This window comes from Cryptotermes secundus, unplaced genomic scaffold, assembly GCF_002891405.2.
Source record: "Cryptotermes secundus unplaced genomic scaffold, Csec_1.0 scaffold180, whole genome shotgun sequence".
NCBI classification, from domain to species: domain Eukaryota; kingdom Metazoa; phylum Arthropoda; class Insecta; order Blattodea; family Kalotermitidae; genus Cryptotermes; species Cryptotermes secundus.
The window spans coordinates 339,641-356,948 of NW_019718619.1; the positions used below are offsets into that span (position 1 = coordinate 339,641).

The window sequence follows — 17,308 nt, forward strand, 5'->3', positions numbered from 1 at the left end:
ACTACAGTCTGTTTTATCACCATTCTTGCGAACTGGTACAATAATAGACTCCTTCCACTGATCAAGCAATTATTCCTTAGCCAAATAGAAGTAATTAGATTGTGGACCTTAGAATGTAATATTTCACCTCCTGCTTCAATAAGTTCTGCCAGAATTTGATCACTACCTGGGGATTTATACCTTTTCAATTTTGCAATAGCACTTTCACCCTCAAAATGGCTAGGATCAGGTACTAACGGCTCAGCTGTGTTGATTTCTGTCTGCCTAACTTCACTGACCCTATGTACATTCAATAACTGAGAGATGTAGTTCCTCCACCTATTCAAAATGTTGTGGGAATCTACAAGCAGATCACCATTCTCATCCTTCACTAAGTAACTGCTAGGCAGGTAACCCCTCTTAAAGTTATTTATTCCTCTATACAGGTCTCTGATGTTCTTGTTCTTACTATTCATTGCAAGCTCATCAGTTTTATCTTTCAGATATTCCCTCTTTTTGTTCCTGAAATGCCTTCTGGTTTCACGTCTTATATTGTTCAGATTATCCCCATTTAACTCGCTTGGATCCTGTAACTATTGCAATTTGGCCTGCTTTCTTTGATCTGATAATTTTGAGCATCCTTCATCGAACCGTGGCTTATGCTTCTTCAGTTCATAATAACCTAGACTCTCTTTGGCAGACATTTTTATATTCTCTCTAATAGTTTCCCAAGCTTTATTAACATCCACTTCAGTTTCCAAGTTTTCCAAAGCAGACACACAAATACTTAATTTTACCCTACTGTAGCAAATTATGTGATAGTCCTGACAGACGTTGATCACAGAGGCAAGACAATATTTACAGCCATACTACAATGACATATGTATGTAAACTCTGTATTATGCAGAACTTGAATTGCCTAGGATGTTACTCACCAGAGAAGGTGTTGTAATTTGGCTTGAGATATACCTTATCAAGTTTTAAATGGGTTTAGAAGAGAGTAGAAACTTCCCACCTAAATCCTTTTATGTAATAGCACCTGACTTAGTAAATTACTGAAATATTAATTTTGAAAGAACTGAATGATTTAAGAGAAGGTCACTTTTGTGTAGAATGTATTCACAGTGGTTCAGATGGACAAAAAATATGATTATTCTTCCAGCATTATTGCATGTACAGATAATAACAAGCTAGGAAATGTATACATATCACATTCACCCTCTTTTATTTAATAATTTATAATACTGTAAATTTTAAAGAGGAAAATATATTTGGCATGAAATAAATTTCATTTTTTCCATGCAACTTTTGTTTAGAAGATTTTTTGCTTTGATAAATATTTAGCAAGTTATGTCCAAATTACTCTTGATGTACAGGGGATGGACAAAATAATGGAAGTACTAAGAAACTGAGAAATTTACTTGTTTGTGTTGACTTCACTGAAAGAACTTCAGTTGGCAATACTGAATGTTCATCCATTTGTGTTCATTATATAGTGCTCATGTCAGTGCATTATTGATTGTGCTGGGGGACATACTTGTGAAAGAATCTGAAAATGGGAGAGTAATCTGATTTTGAAAGAGGACACATAAGCGGTGCTCGTTTAGCTGGGCATCTGTTATAAGAACTGCCACATTATTAGGTGTATCGAGAGTGACAGTTTTTAAGGTTATGTTGACAGACACAAATCATGGGAAGACAACATTAGCAAAGAAGAGCAGTGAGTGAAAATCAACTTTGAGATCATTGTACATTGTGAAGGATTTCATTTAAAAATCTCAGAACTACTGTTGCACCGGTGACAGAACCATCTTGAAGACCCTGTTTCCACAAAAACTGTCTGATGTGATGTGAGCTTCACAAACCCAACATCCATGGTAGAGCTGCAATTGCTAAACCTCTGATTACAGAGAGTAATGTACAGATGCATAAACAATGGTTTCATGACCATAAAACCTTGATAACAGACAAATAGAAATGCACGTGTGTTTTAGTCAGATGAGTCATCCTTCGTGCTGTTCCCTACATCAGGAAGGGTTTGTATTTGGAGAATACCGAAGAAAGCCTACAATCCAGAATGCCTTGTTCCAGCAGTGACACATGGGAGGTTCTGGGATGGTTTGGGCAGCACTATTGTGGTACAGTGTTCTGTTGGCCCCATTGTTGCCCTTCATACTCTAATTACTGCAAGGGATTATGTGGACAGGTTGGGTAATCAGGTGCATCCCATGATCCAGATGTTATTTCTGAACAACAATGCAGTTTTCCAAGACCACAATTCTCCCATTTACACAGCTGGAACTGTTCAGTCATGGTTTGAAAAGCATGAGTATGAACTTCAATATCTTCCCTGGCCAGCACATTCATCAGACTTGAACATCATTGAACCACTCTGGTCCATTTTGGAGGCTAGAGTGAGGAACAGATTCCCACCCCCAAAATCTCTTAAGGAACTTTAAGTTGTTCTTCAAGAAGAATGGTATAAATTCTGCTAGAGACTGTTGAAAACTTGTGTGAGTCCATTCCAAAAAGGTCTGTGGCTATATTGTAGGCAATATAATTTTTCCATTATTTTGTCCAACACCTGTACATGTGAAAGCCCATGTAGTTTTTCACATAGAGTAACAATTGCTGTTGTCCAGTTTTGACTGAGTTGAAATGTTTCTACAGATTTCAGTAAAACTCCCAAATATCGAATTTCATTCAAATCCTTTCTGCTATTCATGAGTTGTTACACGTGGACAAATAGACAGCTGACATGATGAGGCTGATAGTCATAGTTTAATAACTTTCTGTTGCAGATGTAGCAAAAATGCTTTCAGTAGGATCTTCTGATACGAACTGTGGGAAATGATGCTTGAAAAAAATTGATAAAATAACATTGATCAATCAGTGTGTCACACTGTGGTTTTTCCTTTTACCTATTCTTTTTGATGTATAAGCCATCTAGAGTGTGTTGACAGTGCTATTAGAAGATTGCAGAAAAAAATTAATATAAATTTAATATAATAATATAATAAATTTAATATAAATGCCTCCCATTTGCTAATGTTCAGATTGCAGTTACCTGTACAGAAGAGAACTTCAAAAAACCATTTATAAATTGCATAATATGAGTCTAATATAAAATATTCCATCAGAAACAAAATGGCTAGTGTATAGCAGTGCTTCATATAGATTTGGCTTTTAGATGTTAACAATGGAAAGAATCAAAAGAGTACTGAAATTTAATTCATCTGCAGGGTAGCAGGATACTGAATGACACATCACATATGTAAAGAAGATTAACAGTGAAGAACTGGAAGTAAAAGATTCCAGGGCAATAGTAAGAACATATAAATAGGAATTGCCAAAAATTCATAAAGCATTTTAGAAAACTGAGTCTAGTAGTTAAAATGTCAGCATGAACTGAAGAGCATAAGATGCCAGCAATATCAGAAAAAAGATGGAAGGAAGGATTTTAATCATTGTAACTGTTATATTGATGATAATAATGACTTTAGATCTTATGCACTTGTGACTCAAATCTTCGGATGTCCAGTCCTAAGTTTGAACCAAACCCTTTTGAGGATAAAGATGAGCTGGAACCTTTGAGTAACTTCTACATCCCTGAGAATTACACACACACACAATGGATGATTGTCATTGTCTATAGTTATGTTCACTGAAAGATGTAAAATTGTCATTGCTTGTACACAGTTTGAAAGAAATTAAATTATCTGTTATATTTCATGAATGGGAAGCAGATTACAATGATTTCTTTTGCATCTGAGATGAGTATTAAGACTGATTTACAATTTCATTCTAGAGGTGGCAGTTTCTGCTTCGCCTTGCTCGACAGCTTCCTCCAGAATCTGAATCTCCAGTCAACAGAGAGTGGCCATCATGTCACAGAAGATTAACAGAGACCAGTATAATCCTTAGAAGGATACACCACAAGTGGAGAGTTAGTATAATTGACTTCTAAGGCAACTAGTATATTTGTAACAAGAACATTAGAAAGCAAATTGGAAAGCATTGTGAACAAGAAAATGTGAATGCTGTAGAACTTCTTTTGTATTGGTTAAGTCTGAGTGCAAAAGCTAAATTTGTGAAGTGTTGCATTATTCCATATTACCACCTCATCTGTACACTTGAACTTAATCTGATGAATATTGACTGTAACTGGACAATCTGACTGAAGTTTCTTATGTTTTTCTGCTACTCCAGGCAGTGCCAAGATGATATTTGAATTTGAATTTATTTACATTCCACAAATCAAAGTATAGGTTGATGCCCTAGGCTATGGAACAAGTCAAATACAAATACATAATATCTGTACAATAATAGTTTTGCTTGAAAAGTTAATACTCTCTTTATTGAGTGTTAAAACACAGTGGTATTTGCTACTCCCTTCTGATTAGGAGATCCTTATTTTGAATTCTTACTCCCCCACTTGTTGTTTATAATTACAATCAAATGTTTACTCAGCAGTATAGGATTTCTACAGTTGTCATGTAGCTTCTTAATCAAACAAAACTTCCTTTCAGGTATTAGATTATTTGAAGATGTTTGTATTGCTTTCTATACAGCAAACTTCCTGCCCATAAGATGATAACCAATAACAGTTGTACAAGTAGTAATATTACAGTAAGAAAGATTATCGTAACTTGGTTATGACACCATGCACATACAAGATTCCATGCCCTTGTGATCAGCACATGTTAGATCAATAACAGCAGCCTGCAAGTTCTAGGAAGAACTTATAATACTCACTTACCTCCAAATGCTTCAGTCTTATGTCATAAGGTTAGAGGAAACTTAAATTAATAATTATCCAATCAGTTGCCCATTCTGTGCATAGTTTCGACTAGTATACATTCCAAGTATGGTAAAATTTTCAGCTATAACCTCTAAATTGTGGATTATCATTAGTTTGTTATTACCAGAGAGAGAGAGAGAGAGAGAGTGAGTGAGTAAGTGAGAGTGAGTGAGAGTGTGAGTGAGAGAGAGTGTGAGTGTGTGAGTGAGAGTGTGTGTGTGTGAGATCTATATCCATAACATGCCATATACCCAACTTAAATGGTATATTACAATGGACAGTCAGTGGTATCTGAACCTTTAAAAAACTGTTTATTTCTTGTCATATCCTCCATCAACATTGATACACTTTACCAGAGGGTCGAAACCCACAGCATAGAAATCTTTTGACTGCTATCTCAGCTACTTCTGCACCTCGGTTTCAACTTCTGTGTCATCAGCAAAATGTTTGCCACTCAGTTATGAATTGCTTTATGTGACAAACACTTGCCACCATAAACAGGAAATGTTTTCCTATTTATGTCTTTTGCATTGAGTCCTATTGCCCTTCAAAAGTGCACAATATAATGCTGTTCTTCATTAGTACACTCCTCAAGCATGATTGCCATTTTACTACTGAAACCAGCCTCTGAACATGCACATGTGCAACTGCTACCCAGACTTGTTATCATTTATTATTTATTTGGAAAAATTATGTATATACAAAAATGGCCTAGGCAGTCATTCTTATAAATGTCTTATTCTATCGTAGTGGTCACTCTGCGATTTTTGAACATCTCTCTTAATTTAACTCGAATATACTATTAATATTTTCTACATATACTTCTTTTTTCTTTCTTTTTAATTTAGGGCTGTTGTTTATGAAGTAACAGATGCCTTACAAATCTTTCTCCCCCAAGCCTTAAAAGCTCTGTAACTGACTTTGGGTATTCTCCTTTGCAGGTCTCAGACAAAATATCTGTTGCCGTTTGATCCTCGTACAGTTTACAATCCCGGAAGTTATATTCCTCTGTTTGCAGCCCATCACCACATTCACACTCAGCTGTGGACACAATGTTAAATCTAATGACGCTTGTAAGATTTGAGGCTTTCACGGCGGTGACTATGAAGAAAGCNCCCCAGAAGACTGCTTTCTTCTAATGACGCTTGCTTTAAGACTGGAGTGGCCTGCTCTTATATGATTTAGTGACACAAAGGCACAACGGTTCATTTTTATTTCGCAGGCTACTTAGACTGTCATGAAGCTGGACTGTGCTGCTACCTAGTGATACACATAGAAAACCTGTAACATCCATTACAGCTGTTTTACTTCCATTTGTGGCCTATTTACTGACTCTCCCTCACAATTATTGCCATCAAAGTGAAAGCTAAATATAGTGTCAGAATTTGGGGATGTGTGTGACTTACAGGCAGGTTTTGAATTAGATGATTTGATTTATTGCACTTATACTCTCAACTTGTAACTACAATTAATTATAGAACTGTCAGTATTTCCATACTTTACAGTTCACTGTTACACACACTACTGTTCTCAGTCTTCAATAGTCTATCCTAGCAGTGGCTTCATAACAGTCTCACTGTAACTGCAGCATGATATGAAGTCTTCTTTGCATAGCCTAATTACTTTCTTGCTATTTCTTCTCAATTGTTGTGCCAACTGTCAACCCTGGAACTCAACTGAATTCTAATTCTAGTCAAAGTCAAAGTCACATTGCGACTGACGTTCAGTCAGTCAGTAAGTTTTGGTGTTGAGCCCCACCTGGGGCTGATGACCAGATATTTATTACTATTTGACAGTTATGGTCTTGTTTTTGTGGGGCGCCCTCTCTGATGAGAGGATGGGTCTGTCTTTTGTATATGCTGCTGGTCCTTGCCAGCACTGTCTTTCTTGGGTCCGAGTCCCTTGGGACTTGTAACCATATTTTACTGTCTCAGATTTGAGACTACTCTTTTCATCACCTCCTATGACTTGCAGGGTCATGGCGGAGGTATTCGACCCCCCCTCAACATGGGTTAACTGTCTGTAATTCTAGTTGCTTGAGATCCTCATTATATATCCTTAGAGTGGCCCCCATAGAAAATAACAACTTCCTCCATTGCTGTGTGTTGAATCACTGCTGCAGAGATATGTTTATCACATCATTGCATAGCAACATGCATGGTGCAGACCACAGAAAACACTGCTCTCCTCTTGTTACATGCATTAGTTTCTACGTGAATGTGTTCAAGTTGTTGCCTAGCAATGACCTATTCTGCCTTTCAAGCATCATATCACAATAGATTTCATGTGGCTGCATTGTTGTTTTAAACTAAAAAATTATCTCAACTAGGATCCATTTCCACTAAAAATTTTATTACTATATATTAGTGCTAGTGTTACTTCCAGCTCGTAATAAATGATACAAACTCCGTCCCAAGTGCAAACAATATATATTATATGTCTTTGATCTTGCTCACTTCTACACTACATGTTTCGGCCTCTAACAGCCATCATCAGGTGTATACTCTTACGTTGCTGCCACACTGAACCCAGTCTAAAATTTAACATTTAAAAACACATTGTTATTTTCTTCGTTATTATCAACATCTACCTCGTTGATATCTGTCTGGTATGTAGATAACTAAAGATTTTATAGTGCTAGTACAGGAAAATCAAAATTGACGTGTGCAAAATAATCTACATACCAGACAGATATCAACGAGGTAGATGTTGATAATAACGAAGAAAATAACAATGTGTTTTTAAATGTTAAATTTTAGACTGGGTTCAGTGTGGCAGCAACGTAAGAGTATACACCTGATGATGGCCGTTAGAGGCCGAAACATGTAGTGTAGAAGAGAGCAAGATCAAAGACATATAATATATATTGTTTGAACTTGGGGCGGAGTTTGTATCATTTATCGTGTAGAGTGCAACAGGATGCTTAAATATAATATTGTATCCAGCTTGTAAGTTTGGATGACTGCCATGTTGGTTTTTTGATAAACAGATGGGGTTGCCTCTTGTTTCACAGTGTTCATGTAAGTTTTGTGAAGATCTGACATGTTACTTCAGAAGTTATTAGGGGAAACAACGACATGGTCTGATGGACACATAGGAATGTCATAATAAGCATATCTTTTCTTATAAAATAGAGAAAGTAGGCTAAAAATTCCAACCTGAAAAGTCAGCCATGGCAGAATACATGCCAGACACAGACATAACATGAAATTCAATGAAGATGTTAAAGTCATGTTCATGGATATTACTCAGACATAACTAAAAATCCATACAGTTTCAACAGATCTGGTTGCTGTGAATTCAGTGTTTTCTGGAAAAGGTATTACAGGGATCTTGTAATGGCATATGATAGTTCTGGCAGCTTTACTTCTCTCGCTATACCACCACCTTACTCAGGAGGCCAAGTACAGCCAGTAAAGTAAACAAGAGATAACTCTTAACAAGTGTACTGCTGCAGGCATTTCCTTCAGAAAAAGTATCATTCATTCATTCATTCATTCATTCATTATACAGTAGTGATGTGATTTGACAATAGCAGTGGTCTGTTTTTTCAATTTCCTGCATAATAGAAATAGATACAGTAGATAGATAATAGATACAAAATCTCTTTATCAGGTAAATTTAATGAAATATGAGTAATACAAAAACATGAAAAAGTTTACAATTCATCTGCAATTTTGAACTATACTTATTCTTCATCATCATTGGAAAAAAAGCCCTTTTTGAGCGTAGTCATTCTTAGAAGATTCTGACAGACATTTCTGGATTGGACCATCCGTTTTCACTTCTTTGGATTTTGCAACAGTAATTATTTTACGGAGCAAGATCTTCATCCTTACATCCAACCCCTAACTTGGAGGATCAGGTTTCTGTATTTATATCCCTGAGTGACAAGGTGGCCTAGTTATGCACCCAGGCACTGGATTCTCTTTCCGTCACCTTCTAAAACACTCAGGGCTATGGTGGAGGTGTTCTAACCCGCCCCCACATGAGATGTATATATGCATTACGAGTAGTCAATAAAATTACAGTGATCATCGTTAGAGGCAGGAAATGTTAAAAGATTATTAAGGATTTTTATTTAGAATTATGAAATAATGAGATTATGATGTAGGAAACTCATAACTTGTCTGCTTTGATATATTGAGTAGAAACATAGACATGAACTAAGGAAGATATAAGCTGTAGAGTATAAGTCCCTGCCGAGTGTTAAGAAATGAATAAATAGGGATCAGATCTGAAAGTAGAAACACTGCAAGGAAATTTTATTAAATTAAAAAATATGGGTTGATAAAAGCATGTGCTATCCATGCATGTAAGTTGGGTTCTTTTGGAAGCAGAAAAATTGAAATTGCAAACAAAAGAACTGGGGAGACCAGGAAGAAGATGGAGAGAACAAGTAGGGTTTTTTTTTTTTCGTTTATATTATATTTACCTTGTTATCATTGTTTTTCCATAGATAAACTATATTGAACATTACTTTGATGTTTGGGCTAGGAGATATTTATCATTATATTAATTTTCTCATAAAGGTAAGTAAAAAGTGTGAAAAATGTAACATTTTATCAGCTACTTGCTACAAGAAAAATTCCAGGTGTTTGTTAATTAGCTAACAATTTGAAGTAGGTCACATGTAACATTGTTCATGAAAGGTCATATATAGAGTTAAAATCAGAAAAAGGCTTCTCAAGACAATCATAACCTTATTATCAGAAAAGACTAAAAATGCCATGATGAAGTGATCCTTCTTCATGGCTTCTTCATTCACCCATATTGATCTTCATTTTCCATTTATAGAGATGACAAAAAGTCTGTGTCTGTCCCATACAATGTAAACTGTTGTTGTGAATAACATCAACCATATTACGTTAACTCATATGTTGGGCAAGAATATTTGAAATTTAAATGCATGTTGATTCATCTGTGGAAGACATGTTAAAAACTTCTAAAAAAAAATATGTGTGTACGTAGAATATATCCAGAATATGGTTATATGAACACAGATACCTGTGCTTCAAGTAGTTGGATAATTTATAGACATCTAATATGCATTTACTGCACTCTGTTACCTTATTTGGAAGAATGACGAAGTTTATTGTTGAAAGAAGAGACTACACACTAATTTGGATTATGACACATTACTGTTGTTTCATATTCCAGTGTCACAAATATCGACTAAAATTTGACCAAACAGCAAGAAATAGAATGAGAGAAAAAGTGACAGCTAGTATTATCTTCAAGGAAAGGAAAGCGTCATATCCACGAAGGTGAGAATGGTAATAAATTGACTGGTATATTTTATACTTACATTAAATAAAAACATGTAGTATTCAAGTTTCTGCATTTTCTTTTAAGTGTGTCACATCCTTTCCTGGGGGATTATGTTCGCCTTAGACAGAATGTCCAGTGGAAGAAGGCCTGTGTAGAAACCAATGACCAATATGTGGTGTTCGCTGATATCATAAACAAGATCACCAGATCAAGTGGGAAGGTTAGTTATTTTCAGCACATTGATCAGCTTACTTCACTTGTTTGTTTATATTTAATAACAAAAATTAATTATTTTATATTTTAATCAACTAAAAATTGTTTTATATTTCCTTAGATATTTGAACCTGTAGTTTTTATAATTTTGTAAGTTTGAGAGGTTGGAATTGGTTGCTATTTTACATATGCGTTATTTAAAAAATATCAGGCTTAACTTTTAATGTTCTTGTAGGTACTTCAAAATTTGGATTTATGATTTTAGTCTGTCAGTGAGTAGTATTCTGCCATTCATTCAAAAGGTTACTTTCTTTTTGTATCTGTATTTGTAAAATATTTAATCATATACCTAGACCATAAGCTCAGCATACAGAACATATTTTTCAAATAAGTATCTGACTCTTTGTTGGTTTTCTAAAATGCTTATACAGTTATTTTAATTCAGTGGTCATTATGAAAATTTAATAAGGGAGGATCATTACCAGATATCTTTGAATTTCAGTGTTCACAAGTAGATAAATTTAGAGTGGTGAGATCAGGTATGTAGCAGATGGATAATGGTAAAGGGGAAGAAAGACACGTTTTAGATTAGCAGAAACATCATTCTAGGCAAGTTTCAGCTTCTCTCAGAGTTAATTGTAAGTACAAGGAACTGAATTTTAGGAAGGAAGTAGAACAAGGGAAGAAACTGAGCTGAACATAAAATAGATGAAAATGGGAGAGTCGATGGAAATAAATTTCATGGAAAATGGGCAGGATGTTTTGAATGGGAAGATCTGAACCTAGGGTATGGAAATTTTTATGAATTACTTTGATATTGTGAAGTGGTGGTTATCAAGGCTTCAATAGTAGAGCATACATTTTTATTTTTATGGGAAGAAAGAGAGAATTCACATTTTTAAGGCATTTTTTATGGTACTTGTGTTTGAAAGTTGAAGGAAGGAAGAGAGTAAGGAAGTGGTGTTTCCTAAAAAAGTGCTTATTACTTATATTAATTAATTGATCAATTAATGATTATAATAATGAGTTAAGCATAGAAACAACTTTACTTTTTACCTACAAAAATGTTGAGAGAAAACAAGTTCTCTAATTACTGTATGAATAAAATAATTTAGCCATTCTAATTGTTATCTTCAGTTTTAATATCGTCTATTCACAAAACCTGATTTGATATTCTAAGTGAAGGAGTCTAATTTTTAATGTCTTCTAGAATATAGTTCTTTGATCATAATGGTCCTCAAGTATTCCAACTTGTGGAATGTAAATTTGAACTGATTTGTTTGAATTTATTTTTGTTTTTTAATCTTCCATTCTTTATAATTTTCTACTCCCCTTTCTGAAAATGTCTGTTTGAATGCAATCTTCTAGCCTACTTATTAATGATGCATAGATTTCCTGTTCCTAATTTTATTTGGTGTTCTCTGTCCAATTTTATATGGTCATACCACTGCAATCTTGATCTTTTAAAATGCTTATAATGTGTGTTCCTGTATGATTGTCTACTAATTACAACGATTTATCAGTAGCACTGTGTTATATATTTAATATACAATGCTACAGTAATGGATTGAACACGGACTGTTGAAATCTTGAAATTAAGACACTTCACCTTGTGTGCAGTTTGTTCCAATCCTCTTTGTGCTATCAACAAGCTCCATGCTGATACTGGACCAGCGTACACTGCAGATTAAATACCGTGTACCAGCAGCAGAGATCTACCGGTTGTCCCTTAGTCCATATTTGGACGATGTAGCTGTCTTCCATGTTCGTGCTGTAAGTAGTAGTATGCTATCTAATTGGTACTAAATATGCTTGACAGAAGAGAATCAATTTTAATAGCTCCTGAATTTTTCATTGTGGCAGCCTTGGATGTGCATTCTCCATACATCAATTTGCACATTCTAATTTGCAATTTAATTTGAAATAGTCATCCTTTCCTTTTCAATAATTAATGCCCAAACTAGTATGTGTAGTATTATTTTACTAAAACAGTACTGACAGTAATGTTGCAGATAGCACGAAATAGTGAATTTGCCTAATTTGAATTACTCCATGATGTGTGAGAAATTTCAGATATAAATGATGGAGTAGCATTTGATACTACATGTATTGAAAGGAAAATGCCTGTTTATTTTAAAATAGAGTTTTTCTTTTTGCTTAGTGGGGGGTGGAGTCCAACTGGGTCCACTCGGCACGGTGGCCACTGATTGGCCTATTGTAGCCTGCCCCGGGTGATTATGATGATGGAGTGGAGAATTTGGTGAAATGAAGATTGGCAGGGAAAACTGAAGTACTTGGAGAAAACCTGCCCCAGCACCACTTTGTCCACTACAAATCCCACTTGACCAGACCCGGGATCGAACCTGGGCCGCCGTGATGGGAAGCCAGCGACTAACCGCTTGAGCTATGGCATGGCCACAATAAGAGTATATGATAATTATACTTTTTTAAAACTATTATTTTGCACTCTATACATCATCCTTGTTTATTAAAACCACGATAAATTGGAAACTGGTTATATGTCTTTCATATCATGTTCACCGGGAAAAGAAAATTGAAGCAGTTTCCAAAATATAATAGTTTCGTAGACTAGGATAATGGAAAGAGTCTAAAATAATAGTTTAACTGTAACAGTCCACATTTGTGACAGTTTGACACCATATTAATTTATNATAATGACCACTCACATTGTAATAGTAGTTTCTTCATGTGTTAATATGTCCTTCTGAAGATGATCACTCCAACCGACACATGTCAAGGATGAAAAATTAAAAAGGAGAAAAAATTTATCAATCACAGTGAATGGAGTTGATAATCTTTTATTCTATTGATAGTGTGGTGGACCAGGATGAGCCAAATCAAATTTATGAGAAAGATGTTCATACATTAGGATTTATGATCTTCAGGACATGCTAAATCCAAACACTGTAACTGGAAACTCTTTGGCTGTATTACATCAAACGTTTTAAACTCTCATTCTCTTAAGGTGGGGTGATCTTTGCTCTCTTGTAAGAACCATAATTTTTTACATGTGGTCATGTCAATACTTTATGTATTGTAGTGCTTCTAGAGATAGTCACTTTTTGTATGTAGCATTACTGTAGATTGTTTAACCTGTGTGTCATATAATAGCAAGGTATTAGTGACCTCTAGCCAAACAGCTGCTGTTCATTGCTTAGAACAGTGACAAATATAGTTAGCTTTCTTCAGCTAATATGTGCAATCACATGCGTTTCTCCCCATGATAAATTGAGATATGTATGAAAATATTACAGAATATCTCAAGAACGTTATAAGGTGCTTGATACTGATTCTTACAGATAGTGTAATCATTGAAAAAACTTCTGTTTTTAAGTGCTATGGACCAATTGACCAGGTTAGATTCCTGGCAAGGACAAGAGATATTTCTCTCTCCACAGCATCCAGACCAGCTGTGGGGTGCAGAAAGCCTCTAACCTATTGGGTACCAAAGATAATGTGGCCTGAACGTGAAGGTGACCATTTGGGTCCATCTGGTGCCAAGGTGGAGCCACACCTCCATTCCTCCATATGTGCTTCAATAAATGGTGCTTAATTGAGCACTCATGCAACTACCAACCACCATCTAGATATGACATGTAGGATTTGAAGTTCTCACAACTGTGGTTATGAAGAGTTCTACCTTCTGGGATATAAGCTGTGTAGTCTGTTGAAAGTCTAGAAGAACATGTCACCTCCATCATTGGAGCTGAAGAATAATCCAAGCAAGAAACCAGCTTGAAGCAAGTGGCAAGCAGAATTTCAGTGAGCTACTTGGCATTATGTCCTAGAAGATAGAACTCTAGAGATGCCATTCCTGCAATTGGGCTGGCCATACAGCTCATATTGGGAAACAAGAAACACATGCATTATTTTGGTAAGGAAACCTCTTGTGAAGAGCCATGTGGAAGATCAGAGAGTAGATGGAAGGTAATATTCAAGTTCAGAATTAAAGATTTGAGAGTATGAGTCACGTTAAACTGGGTTTGGATTAAATTCAGAGATAGATTTCAATGTTAGCCTGTCACTCTCGCTCTTGCATGTGATATAGTTAGTGTTGGTTTGCTGGTTTGTTGACCAGTTAGTTAGGTCAGGTTAGGTAGTCAAGTTTAGGAAGTCAAAAAATATTTTTAACTTGTGAGATCTTTTACTTGTTGCAGTGTGTTCGTATCAGTATTAGAAAAGTGTGTGCATGCTGTGCCAGCATGTTTGTAGCTAAGTGCAACCAGTACAAGCTGTATCTAATTAAAGATATCAACAGTTAGGGTTTGCCATCCAGGAGAATTCATTATTTTGCTCTTCTTACTGTAACACCTTTCTGGTCAAGAGGAAATGTGGAATACTGAGTCCCACTTGAATGGTAAATCTTTAGTCTATTACAGTGTTTTATTAATGTAGTCTATTTGAAAATATATTTGGGTTAATTTTTCATGTATTTAATATTTAGAAAGCACAATTCTTGTTCATGAGTGTTTTGAATTACTTTATTAGTAAAAAGTAAGTAAAGTAAAGCTATCCCTGTACCAGGCTGTGAAGGCCCATAGGCTTGTGAGATGTTGAGGGTCCCACATTGTCTAGACAGTCGGCTCAAAGATGGTGGTAAGGTTGTCAGTCCTACGCACCGGCCGCGCTTTACTCCCAGGAAAGTTATTTAATTAATTCCTGGTACTCATTTCTGTTAGAGGCTGAGTAAATCCCAGGGCTTAGTGCAGCTGGAAGGATTAGGTCAACTGAAAAAAATCCAGTGACATCATTGGGACTTGAACCTGTGACCTTCCAGCTTGTAGCATAGCTCCTCAACCACTATGCTACCACGTGCCCCACTTTATTAGCCTACGTTTGTTATTCTCTCAATTTTGCGTAATGTGACTATAGACAGGTTTTGAACTGATGCCCAACACAGTGTGTGACTACACTTTACAGTTCACACACACACACAAAACAGTGCCCACAGTCACGTCAGCAGTCGTTGCTTGGTAGTGGCTTGCAACAGCAGACGTTCCACTTCCTGTGGGTTCCTGAACTGTCCCTGACCTTAGCTATCAGTTTATCACAGCAACAGCTCACAACAACTGAACTGCAGCAGTCCTCTAATTAACTCACTCACTCACTCACTCACTCACTCACTCACTCACTCACTCACTCNTACCACCAATGAGTTTGTCTTGGTGCCAAGCCCCTAGCTAACTCGCCCTGCTTATAACATCTTAGCATGTACAGCTTTGAAAACACCTTTTCAATTGTTGCTGTATTCTGTTGCTGCCATCTAGATGTGCTTGTTTGCAAAATAATTACTTAGTAATGGCTATTGTGTAGTTGCTTATTTCAGGGCCATTGCCTAGCAATGCCACATTATTTTGAAAAAATAAAAGTAGGTTTATGAGATCACCTTTCTGTGTGTGTGTGTGTGTGTGTGTGTGTGCATGCATGCACGCGCTTCTCCCCCCACCCATGCTATTAACTTTTGGATGCCTGAGCCAATCTTTATGAAACCTGATGTGTGCACTAACCCCATCTCAACAGTGCAAGTCATAAATCCTCTCCCTCAGCAATACCAGCCTTAGAACTCTCAAATTTCTGATGCTAAAACTTAATATTGCTTGAATGCCTGCATCAATCTTCATTAAATTTGGCATGTATATCATACCAATGAAACCATCTCAATGCCATATTCCGTAAGTCCCCTTGGATCGGTAATACCAACATTACTGCCTCTCAAATTCTTGCAGTAATAACAATAATGTTACTTAAATGCCTGAACCGATTGCCAGGGATATTAGTATATATGTCATGCCACATAAGGCAATTTGAACGGCTCACTTAAAATCCATTACAGCCTCTCATATTTCTGAGGCTAAACCTTAATCTTCCTTCAACATCTTTACCATCTTCATGGAACTTGGTATGTATATCATGCCACCTGAGCCCATCCCAACGGTGCACTTCATAATTCCCTTCCATCAGTAATACCAACTTTACAGCCATTCAGATTGCTGGGGCAAAACCTTAATATTGCTTGAACGCCTATACCAATATACATAAAAATTGATATGCATATGTCATGCCACCTGAGGCGATGTCAGTGCCATACATGATAAATCCCTCGCATCAGTAATACCAACATTATAGCCTCTCATGCTGTTGATGTAATACCCTTAATATTACTCAAATGCTTCAGCCGATCATCATGAGAACTGGTATGTATATCATGCCATCTGAGACCATATCAACATCATATTTAATGAACCCTGTCATTAATAGTGTAAACATTACAGCCCCTCAAATTGTTGAGGTAATAACCTTAATATCACCTGAATGTCAGAACCAGTTTTCATTATACTTTGTATGTATATCACGTCATCTGAGGCCATATAAACAGTGTACCTAATAAATCACTCCCATCAGTAAAACCAACACTGAAGCCTCCCAGATTGTTTTGTTTTATTGAGGTCATTATGTATATATACTAAAGTTTTTTTTTTACTTGCCATTTCGGATATTGATGGTACAGTGAAAGGAAAGCAGGCAGTTACTTTTATAACAGAACTTGTTTCTCCACTGTTTCTTCCTCAAGAGGAGGAAAACTTCTAGTTATTGATATCTCAAATTTATTGGTTTTTATTCTTGATAAGATTTATTTTTACTGATCTACAGAAAATTTACTTCTAAGTGTTACATCATGCATTCATTCATCAGTAATCTGTCAGACGACAGGTCCACAGTCTCTTCCAAAACAGTTCCTCCACTTAATGTGATCTAGAGCTTTCTCCTTCAAATGAGAATATCCTCTTCTGTCCCCAAGGTCATCCAACATCTTCTTACGTCTTCTTCCTCGTCTTCTGGTCACTTCTATCCACCTCTCTATCTTTCCTTCAATAACTTCTTTTAGAAGGCAGTGACTGCGTAAGATATGACCAATCCAATTAGCCTTCCGTTTTCTTATTTCATGTAGGATCTTCCTCTCCTCACTGACTCTAAATAACACTTCTTCATTCCTCACATAATCAGTCCATCTGATCTTCTCCA

General features: G+C 36.1%; 1 protein-coding gene across 2 annotated transcripts in view; it reads left to right on the top strand.

Annotated features, from left to right (window-relative positions):
• Positions 1–17,308, top strand: part of LOC111861882 (unconventional myosin-Ia) — a 273,865-nt gene that overhangs the window by 238,448 nt on the left and 18,109 nt on the right. For both annotated transcript variants that reach the window (XM_033750543.1, XM_033750545.1), the window contains exons 20-23: positions 3,788–3,925; positions 9,941–10,047; positions 10,136–10,271; positions 11,885–12,037. In XM_033750543.1, the coding sequence (XP_033606434.1) occupies positions 3,788–3,925; positions 9,941–10,047; positions 10,136–10,271; positions 11,885–12,037 (534 nt within the window). The remainder of the gene's footprint in view (positions 1–3,787; positions 3,926–9,940; positions 10,048–10,135; positions 10,272–11,884; positions 12,038–17,308) is intronic.